The 21038-nt window shown below is 46.1% G+C and overlaps 1 protein-coding gene across 1 annotated transcript in view; it reads left to right on the plus strand.

The window, feature by feature from the left end:
- Window positions 1-21038, plus strand: part of PPP1CC (protein phosphatase 1 catalytic subunit gamma) — a 364794-nt gene that overhangs the window by 61920 nt on the left and 281836 nt on the right. The window contains exon 2 of the mRNA XM_069619537.1: window positions 11450-11581. Coding sequence (XP_069475638.1) covers window positions 11450-11581 — 132 coding nt within the window. The remainder of the gene's footprint in view (window positions 1-11449; window positions 11582-21038) is intronic.

The raw sequence follows: 21038 nt of genomic DNA on the forward strand, positions 1-21038 counted from the left end.
CCTGTCTAATTTACACACCTACAAATCTTGCACAGATCACAGTACTTCCGATATGGATTTCACTCTCCTAATCCACACTATGGACTATACACCAAAGAAAATTAAATTGAAATGTACAACTTGCAGCATTGTGCAGTACAAATACTATAGGAATTTAAGGACCAGAAAAATGGCACTTGAGATGGTGTTGGCATTACTCCAGAAGCCTGTGAAATGACACATGGTGCTGGAGCTATTGTCAGTCAACCATCTGGCCCTAGCAAACGAACCTATGAGACATGATGGTGGTAGGATCAGACTCCCTTATGGTGGGCCATGTGCTGTGATCATGGAAACGTGCTCCAATTGGAGCAGGAGCTTCAGTAGACTTTATTCTACACTTGGGGAGCCCTGGGCCTCAAGTGACCTGCAGCTCGGGTGCTTGCGGGCTTATCTAAGAAGGCGTTTTGTATACCCGTGCACCAATTCTTATCCTTGAGGCACGAGTCGGGTACTTGGGTGGGCGATTCTACCTCTTTTAGTATTGTAAAGAGTCTCTAGTGTTAGATTTAGCTTCTGAAATTAGGGTGCTGTAGGACATTTGTTTGGCTAAGATTTCTTTTTTGTATTGAGAGGCTAGTATACTAAAAATGTTCCTGTTCTCTGAGGGATGTGATCTCCAGGTTTTTTCACAGCGTCGTTTTTTCCTGTCTGAGGGCTTTAAGGCGAGGGGAGAACCAAGTGTTCATGTGTTTTTCGGGGTTTGCTCTTTTTCAACTTCAGGGGAGCTATGTCATCAAGAGAAGAGAGCAGGACTATGTCTACCATCATGAAGGTATTTGTGTGATCTGGGATGGCATTCAGTCAGTAAGATCAGTGGGAGCAAGTTTTCAGGTGTGATCTTTTTGTTTGTGGTCTGGACAGCTGGAGCTATGCTATCTGTCGCCTCTAAAGTGAACGAGATCAGGTAGTGGTCAGTCCAAAGCTGTGGTAGTATAGCTGAGACTGGGCAGTTATGCACAGCTAACCAGTCAAAGTTCTGCCTCTAGTATGGGTAGATTCTGAGATCTTCTGGGTAAATCCTAATTATTCTAAGTTATTATTGATTATCGCGTCATTAACATCTGAGGGGTCATTGAGACCAAGGTTGAAGTCTCCTAATAGGATGCTTTGTGTGGAATTCTTAAGGTTGTTTGATAAAATGTTTGTAAGGTCTTCAAAAGCTCCTAGCGGGCTGGGTGGTCGGTAAATGAGATGGATGGAGATGGACTGTGTATTAGTTAAGGTAAGCTTAGCGGTTAGGGATTCGCATGAACCAACGTTAGCATGTGGCAAGATTGTCAATGAAAGATCAGTTTTGACTATAATGGCAAAACCTCCGCCTCAAGAGGTGGTACGATCGAGTCTTGGTAAAGTGTAGTCATCTGGTATGGTTAACATGATTGCGGGACCTGCTGTAGGATGGAGCCACGATTCTGTGATGAGTCCAGATCTTCATTGTATAGTAGGTCAGCAATGTCTGTTGCATGGGCTACCATAGAGCGTGCATTTGTAAGTGCTCCCTTGGTCCCAGGTTGTGGTTGTGCTGGTGGAAGTGGCAAGCTTTTAGGAATGGTGCTGATAGGCTCACGGAGGAGTCTACTCTTCAGTTGAAGAGGGTGCTGAGAGGTTGCTAGTGCTAGCCTTACCGTGGAATGTTCTAGATAGTGGGTCATATATCCTAGGGAGTCTGGCCCGTAATTTGAGGTTCCTTTGAAGAACCGTGCAAGGTGAGGTGATCAGTTAGTTTGGGTGTTGACTCATGTGGAAGTGAATTTGGTGGCATGGTAGGGTTTTGGGTGCTCACAATATAAAGTAGTGATCTAAGCAGCAGAGCATCGGGAGATAGATTATCTGGGTAGGAATAGGACTAGTGCAGTCGCACTAGTCCTATCTGAAGTCCAACTGGGAAGGTTGGGCCTGAACAAGTTAATTGCTGAGAATCTAACCGCAGTGGCTGTTGTGGGGAATCCAGTTGGTCCCTGCTACAACTCATTCCATGAGGCTTGGTGTTGTAGTCTCAGAGTATCGTGCAAGGGCCGGGAACCACATTCAGCACTGCCTGAGCTCTGTGCAGCTTTCTAGTGTGTTTGGAGACCAGTGCCCATAAACGCAGTAAAGGTGCAGTGTATCACTGCATCTCCTGTTGTGCTTGCTACTAGTTCTCAGCCTCCCAGTCTGAGGAATTCCTGTTAATTGGATCTCCTTATTCATACTTTTGTGTGGTACTCTTGCTACTGTTGCTTGCGCCTTTTTCTTGCAGTCTGACCCTGTTTTTGTCACTTTTCGTCTGGGCTAAGACTAATTAGGTGCACCAGTTTGCATCACTGTACTATAGGGCATCTTTCTGTGTGGCACAGGGAGATTGGTTCAATCTTTCTCCATGCTCCCAGTAGGGCATACTGTGCGTTGTCCTGTGTCACTGTCCCTTTGGATGGGGACCGCTAACCACTACTAATCAATGTGCCTCACAACCTGGTAGAAGTCTCCAGCGCTCTGCGATTCTTGTCAACCCCATACATGTATTCAGATGGGTTTCCTGAAAGGTAAACCTGCTTTTTGCAAAAAAGACTCTAGCTGGAGCCGCCTTACTAGTGTAAGACTTATCTATACCTGATGGGCCAGTGATCTGCGATTTGTATTAAGGGATGGGTTGAAAAGTATTTCTTAAGCAGACTGGTTAATGCATACGTGATTCGCCATTACAGGACATGGATGGAACATTTGTTCCCCACAACCTCGGTTTCTGCTTTATTCAAAGAGTTCTAATCTAGATTATACATATGCACAGGTTAAACAAATGCAAAACCCACCCAAAAATAATACAGGAGCTGGGCCAATCTAGGTCCCAGTTCACCAGTGGTTATATTCCCACATCGCTTGTAATTGGGCTAAGGGATCTAATGCGGAAAGAGGAACCGCAGTACTTTTCATTCGTTAAAAATGTACGGTATATCCCAAAGCATTGGAAACCAAGACAATTAACTGTCCAACTACTGCAAATGACACTTGACCTGCAGGTTGGTATTTTGTTCATAAACTGCGCAAATCCCATAGGCAAGCTACGTTTGGCAGTTTGATGCTAGATAAGCACAGTACTACTTTGCTGCAGCAAAGCACAGAAGAGTTGCAGTAGAATTGTAAGGGTCTCACAAAATGGTACCAGAAAACAAAACTTAGTCCTGTCCGACAACTGTTCATTGCTAAAGCGTACTGGATGACGCAATTGATTCCGTTCCTAGGACCAATTGGCTGAGCCAGCTTCTATTAAACTGCAGGCTGAAGTGCACCCTGTTCTCAGTGTCCTCATATCTGATCTAATTTGGCTACCAAAATCTGCCTCCTTGGACCCCTCAGGCAATTTTGTTGAAGCATGAACTAATAAATCCTGCCACAGTCCATGGACTCTGATTATGCCACCTTAGGAACTAAAGGTTTGACCAATGAGAGGATGTGTTATTTGCATTGCATACCTTCAGTGTTTATTTTGGGATGTTGCTAGTATCTGGTGCCAGAAAGGCTTTGCCCCTTTTTGGCAACCTGGCTGGTTTATTTAAACCAGCCACTGGCCTTGATCAAAACCACCTCCAGATTGTTTTGTCTCACGCTATTAAAGGAAAATCCCTTGTGCAAATCGTGTCAGCAACCCCAAAAGGGGCAGATCAGCAAGTCTACCATGCAGCTTCAGTTTATTCACTGTGGACTGATATCTTGTGCCTAAAGACCCACAATGCACCAAATGACAGAAAAACTGGCCTTGGGTGTGTAACCTAGCAGTTTGGGTGGTCATTCCTTTTGGGGACAAAGGCTTTGGCTACTGTGCCCCATTTGAAAAACTAACTAAATCCTGAAACCATAGTGTTACACTTCGTTCTGGATTTTTCTGGAAAGATTATGGAGGTCATGCGGTAGGGTCTTCCAAAGGTAATTTCCGGGACCAGGAAAATGTCCACCGAGCCTCTGACTTTAGTCTGGATGTGTGGAAAGAGGGGTTGCTATGGGATGTTACAGACAGACCAGTTACATGCTTGTTTGTTTCTTCACTAAGCAATGTAGAGAACTTGCTGCAGTGTTTGAACTCTTGCTGCAGTGTTTGAACTCTTGGTAGGCTGGAAATAGCAGAACTATTTAATGTCCTTATTGACGAGGAGAGACTGGAGAAGTGCAAACCAACACATGATGTGGAAAGGATAAAATTAAGGTATTGCTAATTGTAAAATAGCATGTTATTGCTGTTACTTGCAAGTTCTGTGGAAGATTGCCTTGGAGAAGGACAGTGGCCAAAGGTATTGGGGCCAACCGGCTGATTTTTCATTTACAGTCAAGATTTGTCAGGATTAATTTTCAGTAAATTAATCTCCATCCAGGCCTTGACTTTCAACCATTGCTTGATCCACCAGTATCTGGGTGTTATTGGCATAGTTGAAGGTCACTCCAGCCTGATTGACCTTGATTGTAGATATAGATTTGAGGAGACCAAGCAGATTTCTGGGAACACCACATTCTGATGGATATTTTATACAGTTAAGGTAATTGCATAGTTAATGCTGCAAAATATTAGACCTCTTACTAAGCTTATTAGAATACTGTCTGCCCTTTTATAGCTAGACATGTTCAATGATTGGAGCAGACCGTCTTGACCCCTCTGTTAATCACCTACCCTGTGGTGCCACATGTCTTCCCACTCTGCAACAATTGAATTTGTAATATGGCCGCATGCTGACCTCTGGGACATTAACCTGCCATTGGTCAGCACAAACGAGACCTGCTTAGCCTGTGGAAAGGGAGGCATTAACATGGCGTCTTACAAATGAGGTGCCCCACGAGCATGAAAATAATTTACTTGTTGCCTTTCAGGCACACTGCACTTCTGACTGCTTCCTTCCCATATCAACCACTTGTCGCACATCGCTCTTCCCACACCCGCCTGCCAAGGGGCAGTTTGAAACTGCTGACCATACTGTGCCTGTGCATCCCTGAACATGTTTGAACTTACTTCTCCCCAGTCCCAGCGAGCACCCGGGAACCTAGGTTGCCAACCTTGTATCTGCTGGCTCTTGTTACCACTGACTGTCTCTTGGGAACAGTCAGCTGGCATTCTTCCTTCACCCTATTCCTGCAGAGCACTCGTGCATTTTGTTTGCACACCATGCAGGGCCTGTCGGGGTTAAAGGCCCTTTGAGAGCTGAACAGTCGGAATTGCGTTTTCCGTAACAGTTAACCTGGTTCCTTTGGAACACTGCACTGAAGGCTCCTTACAACAGTAGCAACACCCATGACCTGTTTAATACGTAATCTTGTTTGAGGCTTGTGGAATCTGCTTAGATCTAGTGGAAGCTGCAGAGTATTAGTTTGTTTTTTGAAACTTGGAAATGGGTGTTACAGGGCGTGCCAGTAATACTATTCCCTAGTGTGACGTCCACTGTACCCATGATCCCTTGCGCGTCTAAGACCCTCAGATTGTTTTTTCCGCCATACTGGTCGGAAGCATTCCGCGGAGTTCCCTGGCCTTAGCCATACTTTTGATCAAATATTATATTTCTCCACCCCAATGTCGAGTCACCGAACATCCGCACTCTACGCCGGCCCGGAGAAAGAAACGACTGTCGACAGCTGCACGACGGATTTGGGCCTCGGAAGGCCTCTGGCCTTGGCCCTGCAGGTAGGGAGTGTGGGGGGTGGACATACTCTACACTCTTTTGGTATATAGGTACATTCTTATATATTGCTACACTTATTAGCCTGCTGCCACAAGGTGCGTATGGAGGGTACCCCTTTCCAATTGTGCAACCACATCAACCCATGGGTTGATACACGCCGCGTGCAATCTCTGCTTACCGAGGGACCACCCCTGAGGCTAACTGCAGAGTGTGTAGTAGGTTCAAACCAACACTCGACGACCGTTCAATGCCGCTCGTCCTAGTTGCTCCCATGTGGGCGAGTGGTTCCCACACAGACTAGCGGTGTGCGAACCCATCAAACTCCCGGGCTGGTACAACCTACTGTCCCAGCACCAAGTTCAAACTGTGCATCCTCAACCCAACTCGATGAACCTGGCAGCATGGCTCCTGAGGTCATAGAGTTTGGACATCTCAAATTACCACAGATGTATGGACATCCTAAAGGAATCTAGGAAGCCAAACACGAGGCACTGCTACTTTGACAAATGGAAACAATTCGTTATCTGGTGCCAGAATAAGCAAGTCAACCCAGTTGATTGCACTCCTTCCACAATTGTCACATACATGCTACACCTGCTGGAAGCAGGACTGGTATTTAACTCACTGAAGGTACACCTGGCAGTGCTGTCAGCATACACCACCTCCCATAACAAGGTGTCGTGGTGGAAGATACCAGTGGTTAAAGCTTTCATGGAAGGAGTAAAGGGACTTCACCCTCCTATTTCAAACCCACCACCAGGATGGGACCTTAATGTGGTGCTATCTAAACTCATGGGGGCCCCCCCCCCCCATTCGAACCCATGCGTAAAAGCAGTCTCAAACACTGACCTATAAAACAGCCTTCTTAGTAGTATAACATTTATAAGAAGGGTCAGTGAAATTCAGGCTGTCAGTTCCATTCTTTACAGTTCATAAGGATAAACTGGTTTTTACGTACACATCCTAGGTTCTCTCCTAAGTTTATTTCAAAATTCCACGTGAACCAGTCCATTGAGCTTCCGGCTTTCTTCCAAGACCCACAAAGCTCGGCTGAGGTGAAACTACACACCCTAGATGTGCGTAGGGTCGGTCCTCTACTATGTAAACAAGACCAGACCGCTAAGGAAAACAGATCAGCTGTTTGTCTCCGTAGCTACAGGCAGAGAGGGAGATCGCGTCTCTAAAGGTGCCATCTCTAAGTGGATTGTTAACTGTATCCAGCTGTGTTACTCTTTCTGAAAAGACTCTGCCTTTTACGCCAAGAGCCCACTCTACAAGAGGCATTGGGGCCTCTCTTGATTTCATTGCAAATGTACCCCTTGACACCATTTGCAAAGCAGCTACTTGAAGCTCTATTCACACTTTTACTCAGCACTGCTGCATTGACACCCATTCCAAGACAGATACTCGAGTGGGACAAGTGGTTCTAAGACATTTATTTGCTCATGACCCATCTCGCATCCCACCTCCTAACACTGCTCGCTAATCTATGCACAGCATATGATCTAATCAGATTCCACAAGCCTCAGAAGGGATACATTACTCAATGCTTGTATCTGCTTAGGTTCACATGCAACCCACCCTTCCTCCCCCTCTGAGAGAAGGCGCATGGATGCTTGTAGTCTTATCTATCTGCTTGGATTATCTGTAATCGCGATACTCATGCTACCTCATATCAGAAAAAATGCAATCTGAGCCTCCTAGACGCGTGAGGATCATGGGTACAGTGGACGTCACACTAGGTATAGTATTACTGGCACGCCCTGTGTCGACGCCCATTTTCGAGTTTCGAAAAACAAACTAATACTCCGCAGCTTCCACTAGATGTCGGCCTATGCACAGCATGTGAATCTAAGCAGATACAAGCATCAGAAATACGATTACGGTGAGTAATGTATCCCATATTGTGTAACCTATACCGTCAACAGTGCCTAGTTTCTTGTGCCCTTTACAAATGTGAAAATAATCCTGTGTGAGGCTTCCACCTCATGCTGGCGTCTAGGTGGTTCCCCCTTGTATAAGGGTACCCAGTTGTCTTCTCATAACCCTCTCTCAAAGCCCCTTCATGTCCTCACCCTTGAACTCACCCCAATCTTGTCCCCCAGACTTCTCGAGTTGCAAGTGTGCCAAAACACCTTTATTACAGCAATCCGATATCTTAGCTGTCTAGTGGTGCCCAGCCTCATTCCCGCAGCTGATAGTAATCCCCCATTGACCACACTGGAGCAGCAACTTTACTGCAAGCATATGTACAAAAGCACGATCTGTAGAATATTAACACAAACAATTAAACCACCATGACGCATGCACTCCGCATCCTTTAAATGCTAATATGTGCAAAAGTAACTTTGGATTGTCCTCCAATGTGTTCCACGTCTTTGACATGAAATGTCCACAGCTGTGCACATTACATGTGAAAGATGTGGAACACATTGGAGAAACATCCAGTCAAAAGGACGTTACCAGTTAGTAACTTGTTTATCTTTGCTAATCACCAAATAAACTGGGACCTAGCCCACCCAAGACTGGCAGCGAAGTTACTAGACTCTTGAGACTATATTGTCACCCTCGTAGGCCTATCTAGATGGGTGATCATTTCAGATTTCCAAAGGAAATACTATGCTTAATTTAATGTGCTTGGCTTAATCAACTCGGTCACAAAGTTGAAAATTACATGAATGTGTCACAATTTATACTTCCAACTAGTTCCTCACCATACATAATTCACATTTAACCATATTCATTAAAAAAAGTACCACATTCAAAAATCTGATCATAGCTTAGGCTAAGCTTATTTGCGAGGCAAAAGTTTAGACCCATTACCCCCCACCCCCCTCTCAAATCAAACCTGTACAATTTACCAGCACATGCTGTAAGGTTTCTATAGAATTTAAACAATTGCTAATTCTAGTTTCGGAGGCTTCTTTAGTCAAGCCCCGAGAACTTTGCTTGTTGGATACAAATTTAATTGAAACTTTAAATTGTCCTCTCCACTGTGCATTGGGAAAAATGTACCCTGACCTTCAATGACGACACACGTCTCTACATCTGGATTGGGGGACTTGTTAGGCAGAGTTCCTTCCAACAAATGTCTGCATTGTATTTTAACGCAGGAACTTACAAAAACCATTTTGTGTTTCAACAGTTTTTATATTGGCTCCCTCCGGCAGGGTTCAAAATAGGAGAGCTGGACCTATTTAGTTCCTGCTTGTAGCCTAGAAGAGCCTGGTTGGGTTGACGGCAACAGCTACCGGGAGGTACCGAATGCCACACACCTATGTGAATTTATCTTTGCATTTGGGGCAAACCTTAGGACACAGCTATACACTCTTTAAAGCATAAGAGCTCATTAATAATGGACCAAATTGCTGCTGCATTTTACGGAAAGCTAATTTGCAGAAATATATGAACTAGCTCCTTGTTCCCCAGTGGTAGCTCCTGGTCATTGATGCTGGATACCCAGGAGCTGCTTGTAGCGATCTTCGTTTTGAACCCTGCCTGATGTACAAAATCCCCGAATGTTTAAAGGTATCAAACGGGTTGTCATTTCTTTTTAGTCCTCCCACAGGTTTATAATTGGATCATGGTTTTCACCACATTCAAAACAATCATTTTTAACCGCATACTTGGGACAATTAATTTATTAAAAAAAAAGCATAAAGGAGCCAACCTACAGTACGGCATCAATGCATGAGACTGGTATTGATTGAGACTCCTATCTCTGAAATAAAAATGTGGAAGCTGGCATACATCCTGCTTAAAACCTCTGTACGCGGGTATCAATTTTGATAGCCAGCCTCCTTGGTTCAACCTTACACGGAGGTGTCTGTATGCAGACCTTTATTTCCAAGAGATGCATGAGGCAGCCACACTTCTACAGTTGACTGCGTTAGATAGCATTGACACAAGCTGTATAACAGTCAGAAAAAGGCTCTAATTTTTTATTTAATATAAATCCATTCAATGATGTATTGGAGCACTCAACCAAACCTGCCTGATGGAAAATAGATCCCTATCGCACATTCTTTCAACAGAGTACAGACCAGAGATGCAAACTTTTTGAAGGGGCAATAGGACGATACATCTCCTTTTTTTTAAATATTGGACTATCGTTTATCTCATCAGTCACTTATGAGAATTCTTGACCTATGGCCCCCGATTCGATCTCATCTGGACTGGGTGTCTTTACATTTAACAATTTGAAAAATATCTAGCAAACAGAAGGTTTCAACGTAACTCTGCATTTTAAACCATTGCCTTAAGTGCACCTCCCACTGCTACCAAGGTTGGTTTTAGTTGTAAAATGAATTGCCGGTTTGCAAAGCACTTAAAACTATACTGGGTTTTTAGTTGATAGAGGTCAACATTTCTTTTGCATCTTTCTGTAATAAAACTGCTTTATATTTAACCAATTTTCTTGACCTCTAAAACGTTAAATGTTTAATTCCAATGCTTCATAGATGCTCTTTTCAGTTTGTGAATTTCAGGGTCAAAAACATGTTTAGCATTTAAATTGCACTTTCACTTGAACAGATATATCGACTAGAGTTGTGTATTTTGCAGGACAAATAAATCCATTACGTCTTGCACTATTTGGTCAGATTTTTTCCATTTAATACTATTCTACCTCTCCCAGAGTTTACATTCAAATTCATTCTAAGACCTTGCTTATCTAAAGCCCATTTGTAAAATCTGGTGTTCACTAGGGCCACTGACCTTGACATACCCTCACGACAACATACAAGATCACCTTGAGCCACTATTAAGAGTATCCTTAGCAGGAATGTCTCTAAATGTATAAATGGGCTGTACCCCGTTGGCATTAATATTAGTCTTTACCACTCCTCCTTGAAAGGTGATCCACTCTACATTTGAAAGCTCTTTATTGGCTTGTTTGGCTCCCCATGCGTCATATCTTAAAGTGCATTTTCCTGTCCAAGAGTGACTGTTTCTTGATTTGCGTTTTGTATCATGCTATCATTTATTTGTATGAGGAGCACTGGACAATCAGGACAAATTGTGGTACATTTATTTACATGAACCTGGTTAGTGGTAGAACATGTCATTAGAAGAGGAAGGCAAATTATGTTAGTCATTGTATAGTTGTGGTCTACCCCCTTCACCATCTAAAAATGTCAATCCACTTCAGTTAAATCCTACCCCAGAGAAAACAGGGGGTGGTGGGGGGTTGGGCAGGGGGCGATATGCAGTTAATAAAACTTGGTCAGTCACGAATCTGGAACTGATATGCATAAACACTTGCTCAAATGCCCAATCAACCACAAACTTACTTGCTCTAGATCTCGCAAGGTATAGGGATGGAATACAACAAAGCGAACACTTGATATCTGTTCGAGATCTGTAAAGCATACGACTTGGTGGACATCTGGAGACACCAACGCGGCGAGTCCCGACACTACTCATTCCTTTCCTGTGTCTTGGAAGACTGTTTACGATAAGCCTGCTTGATTGACTGGCTGGGGGGTGTAATGGTAAACTTCTGGGTGCACTCGTTCTAGTACACAAGTGTTCAGGTTTTTCTTGGGTTTTGTGGAATACTGCACTAGGAGTCACTCCTTGAGTTAAGCTGGACTGTTCATCTGCAGTTACCCTTTTAGAGGCTAGTTCATCCTTTTTGACAATCGTGGTTGCGCAGTCATTAAGGGTTGTGACATTTCTAAACAGAACTGTTCGGATTTTTTTTTTGTCAATGTTTGTCTGTGAAAATCCTGTAAAGCACAGGGCCACTAACCTTTTGTCTTCATTCCTAGTTAGAGGATCAAAACCTGGCAAAAATGTTCAACTTCAAGAAAATGAAATTCGAGGACTGTGCCTGAAGTCTCGGGAAATTTTCCTTAGCCAGCCGATTCTACTGGAGCTTGAAGCACCACTTAAAATATGTGGTGAGTATTCATAATATTGCTATTGCTTTCACGGGAAATGCTTCTACTTTTCATGAATTTCTAAATGTTTTGAAAAACCTAATCCTTTACACCATAATAGGAGGCACATCAAGAATTGTTTTCAACAAATATCGTTTCAGGGCAGACTTCCATTATTGGGGCTCTTGTCTCCCTTATGGACTACTGGCTTTTCTGGATAGTTTAATTCATGTTTGTTAACTGGGAGAGTGGAGTGGGGGGGGGGGGCTTCTGCTGCAGTTCATCTGGCCACTGACTGCAACCCTTTAATTTACACTCCTATGGGTGTTTGGATTTTAACCATATTGGTCCCAGTGTGGTTTCTTATCTATAGTTGGAGTAGGCTCGCAGGTGCTGGAATTTCTTAGTTTTCACTTAACTTGGTGGGGGATTAAGTAATGCTTACTGCAGTATTAACCCAACACACTAGTACGCTAGTCGTAGGGTTCCTAATACACTTTTAGAGCCCTTTTTCCTATCAACCTTTTTATTTGGGCCAACAGTTGTGTTTGGGGTAGATAAGAATAGCTGTTGTGCATACATGGATTCACCTTATGCCCAGCTTGCACCATTTGTAAGGTGCTTAACATGGGTTGGCTTACTTTCCTACTCCAGATGATGCCAAAACATGTCCTGTGTCAATTGAGCAGTCTTCGTTTAAGGCCTGCCTGATATCGCAACCCTTTTTTTCCAAGAGTGATTTTTGAAAGGCACCGTAGGCCAGCGCCTCAGTTGATGTCTTCATCTAGGTGAACCCTGTTTATTACTCTGGCCGCTGGAGGATTGCAACAGATCTGCTTCTGAGGAACAAGCTTGGCTCTATGGGCTGGACTCCTACTCTTTTGGCCTTGCTCCTGGGTTCTTCTTTTGCTGCATTGGCCTTTTGGTGCCGCTTGCTGATCGTACTAGCTTTCCTGTGATGGGACAGTTTCTGGGTGCTATGCAATCCCCATGACATGCACCTTCAGGTAGGGATCCACCACTCCTACTCCATGTTGCAGCATCCTGGGCCATCTTATGTTAACCCTGTCCCTGTGACTGACCACCAAATACTGAACTTAGTGCACTCTGAATAAATGGCTCCTGCTCTCCTGTGATCTACACCCCCCCCCCCACCCCTAATTCTTTATCATAGACTAGAAGTATGTAAGTTGCACAGAATGGCATGTGCGCCTATGTTGTAATTCGCAAAAGCGAGTTTTTACTGCAATGGATTTCAGTGCTCTTATTAGTGATAATGTGCATAGCTCCACCTTTCAGCCTTTACTTTCGCAAAAATAATTTGGCAGAATAAATGCACTTTGACTTGCAGCAAAACTTGGAGCAATATGAACCGTTTTAAAAGGACATTTAACTTCTCATTGCTAATGCAGCGCCTAAAAAAAAATGAATTGAATTTAAGCTATAATTAATATTCACTTCAAACGCCCCTCAATTAACAGCATAATCCCCTAGGTTGAGCTGGTGATAGTCCCAGGGTCATTCACATATAAGGTCACAAGACTGCAGCTTTTCTCGTAACTACCAACCCAGGAGAGACAGCCACAGCCCACCGTAGACTGTCTGCCCAGGAACCAGCACCTCTTCCTCCCTTGTCAGTGGGAGACATGAATGCCCAGCACTCTTCAAACATTTTCATAACCCATCCACCCCATGTCACTCCCAAGAACCTACCTTTGACAAGCGAATCCCACTGAAACAGCACGTGATTTCGTGTCTATAGCCAAAATACAAACTGCATTGCTGAACTTGTTCTATCCAACCCCATGACCAGGTCACTTGCAATCTAGAGCCACTCCACCTGAAACATCACACATCCACTCTCACCCACACGAGAGGCCACACCCTTGATGCAGTATTCAGCACCACAAGCATATCCACCCAACCCCCGCGCCCACTGGCATGGTCTGATCACTCGGCACTGTTTCACCATACCGCTCAACACTGGTCAGTGGCCAACACACAACACGTCCTCCACAAACTGCCCCTTCCACTTTTCCATTATAGAACAAAGTGGTAATTGCCTCATTTTGAACTCTCACTCCACAACTCGCACTTCCTAGCGGAAGGACCACCAGCAGCAATTCGCTCCTTCAACCTCTGGCTTACCAAATGCCCTCAAACCCCTCATCCCGTAAAAACATTCCTCGCAGAGATGTGGAGCATCGGCAAAGTGCCCCCCCAATCACACACCAACTCCCAAGCTCTGCCTGGAACGTGCCTAGAGAGCCGACCCTTCAGCCCAAAACCGACCTTGCAAGGACAACCAGAAACTACAGATCGGAAATCAGAAAACAAGACATTTTAGGGGAACCGAATCCAGGATGCCCGCAACCCAAATAAGGAACTACACAATCATAGAATTCAAATCACCATGTTCTCGCCTGATCATCCCTAGCTCCCATGTCTTATGCAACACCCTATCACTCCACTTCTACAACGCTGCCAACAAAAAACGCAACGCCATCATCGCCAAACTAAAAATCAGACCACCGCCCGCAGCACCACACAAACCCCACCCCAATCGCAATCTTTTGACTGTCTCTCCCATCACACACCAGGAATTCCTGTTGCTGGTAGCGACCAGCCACCCATCGGGCTCTCGAAGACCTGTGCCCACCCACATTGCTCAAAATACTAACCGCCACCTGTGCAGCTAACGTCGCTGGTGCAATCCTTAATCCTTAACCACTCACCTCGGGATCCTTCCCGAAAGCCCTAAAAACATCCTACACCAAACCATTCTCAAACGATGCTTGACCCACTTCTTCCCCAAAACTACCGAACTACTTCCAATATGTTACATCGCCAAAACTGACTGGCTGCGCGGCTTACAAATAGCTTGGCCAATTGGCTGAATCCAATAACCTAGACCCAGCACAATCCGGTTTCAGAAAGTCTCTATCTGGGATGACCTAAAGAACAGCAGACACAGGCGGCTGTGATCTTCTCATCCTTCTAGACCTTTCTGCACCCTTTGATACCATCGATCACATTCTAGTAGATGGACTACAAAAACTAGGAATCAAAAGCAGTCCTGTCGTGGATCTCTTACTTCACCCCAAACCAGTCGCAAATCATGCCCCTCGACCAATTCACATCCATATTGTGTCCAATTTGCAAAGGTGTTACCCAAGTAGCATCAAAGTCACCGCTAATCAACTTCTACATACAACCTATTCCCGCAATCATCCGTTCGTACACTCTTACCTGCTACAACCACAGATACCAGATCATCCTCAAAATCCCAAATACCGAATTATCTGGCAGCCCGGACCATCTCATCCTCCACCCTGGGAAAACTGAAATCCTACTCTGCGGGAAAACTCCTCTCCTCCAACCAATCCCTTGGCCCAAATCCTTAGGACAAGCACCTCAAACGTGGATAAACCTTGGATGCAAATTCGACTCAGATCGATTCCCTCACCCAACACACCACCAGCGTATCCGAATCCTGTTTCTTTCACTTGGGTATGCTCAAGTGAATTTTCCCCTACGTCACCTATCCCCACCACTTCTCGGCATTACACTCCATCATCCTCTCCCATCTTGACTATGCAAACTGCCTCTACTTGGGAACCCCCACATCCAGCTACGGAAACTCCAAAGAATCCAAAAGGAGGCAGCATGCCTGCTCATTAAACTTCCCGCCAGAGAACCCATCAGCCCTACAGAGTTCTCCACTGGCTCCTTATTGCTTGATGCAGAATCTTCAAAGCCGTGCGTCATCCATTGCACAATCTACAACACTGGCCCTGAATTCTTGCAATGGTAATCTCCAATCCCGCAATGCATTTCACCTAGTGATCGCACCACATAGCTCCATAAGACCTGGCGGCTCCTTCAAGCGCCAATCATCTGGAATTCCATCCCCTTACACATTCGAAACATCGAAAACCACCTGAAATTCAGGAAGGCCCTTAAAACCTGGCTCTTCCCAAAACTCTCCTAAACCACTGCACCCCGTGAATACACCATTAATGCAACTCCACTGCTGTCTATCATAACCCAGGGGCAGGCGGCTCTCGCAGCGGCTTCATCTGACACCATGTAACACTCTGCCGACTAAAACATGTAAGCCAGCAGCTTTCGTTGTGGCATTCCTGATCCACCATCAACTGACCCACAGCAACATTCCAACCCAAAAAGCACCTGAGCATTCGCGGTGACTACACTTGCATCATACTCGCTGCGCCCCTGCCCACCAGTCCAGAGACGAGGAACCATGAAGTGGCCCTGGTTAGCACACACAACTATTCACTGCCACTGTAACCAGCATCGCTCATTCTGGGAAACTCTCCACTAGCAATCCCCCACCACAAAACCATTTTCCTAGGTACATCAAACCATCTGACTATTACATTACGGATACCTACTATACAACAGGCTGAATCTGTTCAAGACTAGGCCCCCCTCCACAAATCTAGAGGTACCACCCACTCTTCCAGTTTGTTTGTTATATGTGGAGACCTCCTGCACTGCAACACCTGGGCTGCCTGCCCACCCACCTTGCAGGATTCTCTTTTTTTACCCACATTTATTTTCTTCTCATGGACTCAAGTTACAAGCATAGATGTGGGAAGCAGTATACAGATTGTATTTTTTCTTTCCCTTCCCCTGTTCTCTTTTCAAGTCTTTAGGAAGTAACATTTATAACCCCCTTGTTTACGGTAGAGCAAATAACATGCATCTCCTTTCAACCCTCCCCACCACCCCACTGGGCTGGTTCCGCTTTTCTACATCATTAGCCAGTGTAATTACAGTTCGGGCGGTGTCTGCCTGTGTTAGTGGTTGCTGTGGGCCATTTGCGAGCTTCTATCTTACCGGGGGGCTTTAGTTCAGAATCGTTCTCATCAGGTTAGGTCTGTGGAAGTAGGTTTCCCTGTCTGCAACATAGTCTATAAATGAGTCCCACACCTCCCTGAATTTCAAGTATTGTTTTTTATGGCCCCTACCTTTTCCATTGCCAGTATGTGCCATATTTTGACCCACCAGCACGTGACCACTGGGCTTTCAGTTTTTCCATCCTTGGGCCAGGGTTATTTTTGCTGCGTTTAGTAGCTGCGTGATCAAGGTTGCATTATTGCCTGTCTCTGTGTAGACTCCTTCAACTGCAGTACCCAACAGTATTACTTTTGGGTCGTATGGGAGTTGTCGTCCTGTGATTTCTCGTGTCCCAGTATTTCTTTCCAGTATATTTCAGCTTTAGGGCAGGTCCACCACATGTGATAGAGGTCCCCTCTGTTGCCACATTGTCTCTAGCAGTTGGGTTATAGGCTGGGTTCATTTTGTTTAATCTGTGTGGGGGTTAGGTACCATCTTTCTTGTGTATAGTTTATACAAGGTCTCTTTGATTGGTGCATTTGGATGCTTTCTGAGCCCTTTTCCAGATTTGTCCCCCTTCCTACTCCGTGATAGGGGTTCACAGGTCTTTCTCCCAATTCTCTCTGTATGAGATTTGATCCTCTATTTGTGCACTGTTAAGCAGTTTATATATTGCTTTGTGGGTCTGGCCTTCCTGTAGGGAGTTCCAGTCCTATGGGAGTCCTGGAGGCCGCCTTTTTAACCCATTCCTGGGAGATCCAGTGCCTGATTTGTATATACTTGTATCTCTCATTTTCCCCTATGCCGAATTTGTTTGCATTCCTCGAATTGTAATGGAGTTCCTTCATGGTAGAATTCTTTTAAGGACATCAGGTGTTTGCCCATCTGTCTAGTTTACCCGGGGTGAAGTCCTGATTGTGTGCCGTTGGTGTAAAGGGTCCCAGTCCGGGGGCTATAGTGCTGTCCCATGTTTTTAGTGAAGTGCGGGTGGATTCTAGTAGCTTTCCCTCCACCCCTCTAAGGTTATGTAAAGTCCCAAGTGTAATACTGGTTTCTCCCTGTTCTATTCCCAGTAAGGGTGGTCTAGTTAAGATTCCTTTTTGTATTGTGGGTTTCTTCCCATTCCATAGGAAGGTTACCAGGTCCTTTTGTAGTTTTCTGCAAATTTTGGGGAATCTCTATCGGGAGGGAGCTAATTACATATAGGAGGTGGGGTAGGAGGGTCATCTTGAGTGCGGTTATACGTGCGCACCACAAAGTTCCTGGGCATCCCATTTCGAGAGGTCCTTCAATTGTTTCCACAGCAGCACTGTTCTCCCCGTATAGATAGTTGTATTCCCGTGTCAGTTGGGATGCAGTCTTGTTGGTGGGGGTTCTCCCATCCCAGGTTCGGGTCCCAGTGATGTCGGAGGGGGTGAGAAGGGTTCTGCCGGGCGCGGGTTCCAACCACCTCTCCACTCCTCGCGTGTTGGGCACGGAGAGTCAGCTAGGTGGTTTGCTTTATGACTCGGGGTGTTCCGTGTGTTTGTCTTCCGTGTGATACGGGCTTAGGGTATGCTGCCTGTGTTAGTAGTATTCAGATCAGTCTCTCTGCTTATTCCTTCACTCTTGTGCAGAGGTGTTGAGTGAGGGGCCGCTGTCGGATGCCAGGGCTAACGGTCGGCGCTTTCTTGGGGGCATGGGTCAGATTCCAGCATATCGGGCTGAGCGGGACTACACTGGTTTCCCTTGCTTTATTTTATTCATCCCCCCTGTGGGCTGGTTCACGTACCGTCCGGGGGTGTGCAGCTGTCTCCGCAGCCTTCTCCAGTTTGGTGTTCTAAGTTGCCGGAGTGCTTTCTGGTTTCGGTCAGGTTCTTATCTTATTCTGCGCTTGGCAGGGGGGGGGGGGGGGGGCGGGCGCCCTTTCACCGGGGGCTGCAGGCCTTCTGTACCTTCCACGGTTCCCCCTGGGTTGGGTTCCCCCAATTCCCTCTGCTTTTGGTCTGTTCTTCTGCAGGGGCGTCGCGATGTAGGGACCGCTGTCAGATATTTGGTTGGCGGTCGTCTCCTTCACTGGCCTGCAGGCCAGGTTTCAGTATAGTGTTGCGCGGGGGCCACGCTGTTTTCCCCTGTCCGGGTGCCCTCTCTGCTTTCTCTGGTTCCCCGTTGCCAGAGGCTTCCGGGTCAGTCTGATTCTTCCTTTTTTCCCACGCTCAGCGGGCAGGGGGCGGCCGGGGGCCACCAGGGGGTGCTTTTACCCTCCGTTGGGGTTGCGGGTCTAGTGCGTGTCCTCTCCCTGCCGTTTGCAGCAGCTATGCCCACCTGATGTGCGACGCCAGCTCCTTCAGTGCCGTCAGCTGTAGAGGACTATCGGTGCGGGTCTGCTCGGGGCTCTTACCGCATTGGTAGTCTGGATAGTTATGGGGGGCGGGATGCGCCCGGATTCGACCTTTCAGTGCTTATTTGGTGAGTGAGGTGTCTGGATCTCTGGATCTCGCTGCTGTCCTGGAGTTTTGGGCTGTTTTTTGCGGGTTATTTTTTTCTCCTTTGTATTTCTTTGTTCGGGCGGAGGAGCAGGGATTTGTGTCCTCACAGGGTGGCAGCCATCTTGGAATCCTCAATTTTAGGTGCAGCTGCCACCTTGGCTTACTATAGGACATATCATACTGCAGGCTAGTTCTTGCCTTGAGCTAGGTTCGCCATATGCTTAAAGTCTTCGGCAGTGAAACATAGGCCTTTCTCCCATGGTACAGGATCCTCTAATCTAGGTCTTGACACCGTCTCTGCTTATTATACGCTGATACCGGCATCACTATGAAAACTAGGCCGATCACTACACGCCTACTCTAGACACAGCAATCTCGCAGCATACAGTACATATAGCTCACACCACTCGCGTGGGCACAGCCAAACATCCATGCATGATGGCACACATTTACGGCTAAGCACATCCGGCCTAGTTTCAACATGGGGTACGTCAGGTGTGTCTGGACGGCTATCACCTCTGCCACTAGCATACAGAGACGCCACCCAAAAGGAACACCGTATAGCTGACCTCAGACTCAACAGCAATCTATCTCTAACCTGCAAGAGCACCCACTTGTCTGACCTCACTCGGATGGTCAAGCCTTGCTAGCCAGCCCGCGCTCGCTTTCCAAAATTGCCAGCAAGGTGAGTGTAGCCTAAAGACCCTTCCAGGCCTTTTGTGCTGCCTTTTCTTTTGCTGCTTAAATTAAGCAGCACCAGGCCTGTTTGTACACCAGTTGCCTCTGCTTCCCCCTCGTGTTTCCCAGACCACCTGCCTCCAGCAAGGTGAGTTGCACAACTAATGGACCCTCCTGAGATCCATTTTGTAATTTTTAGGTGCCCCAGGCCCCACCTGCAATCGTCCATGTCCTCCTTCCCAGGGCAGCCCCTGCGATTAAGGGCCTCAAGGCAAAGGGAGGCGCCTACATTGGCAGATCCCAGGTGTCCGCAGGCAAAGCCATTTGCCAGCCGTCAACGAGCAACGACCAGGACCAGTAAGGTAGGAGTGATCTAGGTGGGGAGTAGAGCAATTGCTGTACCCTGGAAGCCTAACCACTTATCAAACCTATCTAAAGCACCTTAATAATAAACACCTCTGCTCCTTCCTCACACTATTAAGCCGAACTGTTAGCACTGCACCCATTTGATCAGTTAGGCGCAGGCCTCTCCCACGATACAGGACGCTCATATGTGACCGACCAATTCGCATCTAGAGAGCATCACTGTGGAGAGACCGATCACGGACTAATTAGTGTGGAGTGATGGTGATTAGGGACTGGCACCTCATGAGATGACTGATTGTCAGTTACACCCATTAGGACAATTCAGTTACTAGCTATCCTTCCTAACCCCACATAGTGGGCTCACCACAGTGAACCTCATCCAGGGACCCTAAGAAACCTCCCATACCTTACTCAAGACAGCAACTGAACAAATCGGCAATACCAGCTGGCAAGACCACCTACAGACAGAGCCCAAACTTGTAACGGACAATTCCCTACACCACAAGACAGCCAGAACAAAGAAAAAAAAATATCAAGACCAAAACAACGCCAGATCAAAATGCTTAGCAAACTACCTGGACCGAGGGCAAGAGCAGAAAGAACAAACTTACCAGAACACACGTCCAGACGGTAACAACTGAACCAACGTCAAAGAAAAATCCCTACTTAACACAATACCTCGCGAACAACCAGTCCACCGAATGAATACAACGCGCGAACCAGCAACAGCAGACGACAAACACAACCATGTGGAAGAACCGACACCTTGCGTCACCAAAACAAGAGGAACGTCCCATCGACACCCACATCTCTTGGAAGATCCGGATGAAAGCAAAAACCCAAGATTGAACATAGAACTTTTCAACAGATGCACCAACACCTCAACTAGAGATTGACCTGAAGGGAAACCTCCACACATCAGAAGAGGACCCAACAATATTCAAACCACACAACTAAATGCAAGATCCATGTCAAAATACCAGAGATCTTTGACCTTCTCTGACAGCAGCATTGACCATTATCACAAACGTGGCTGGACAACTACAAAATTGCACTGAAGCTGCCTCCCAACCAACATCGAGTGCCTTCAAGTAAACAGAAAA

The sequence above is a fragment of the Ambystoma mexicanum genome, chromosome 10 (assembly GCF_040938575.1).
Source record: "Ambystoma mexicanum isolate Mex_15411 chromosome 10, UKY_AmexF1_1, whole genome shotgun sequence".
Taxonomy (NCBI): domain Eukaryota; kingdom Metazoa; phylum Chordata; class Amphibia; order Caudata; family Ambystomatidae; genus Ambystoma; species Ambystoma mexicanum.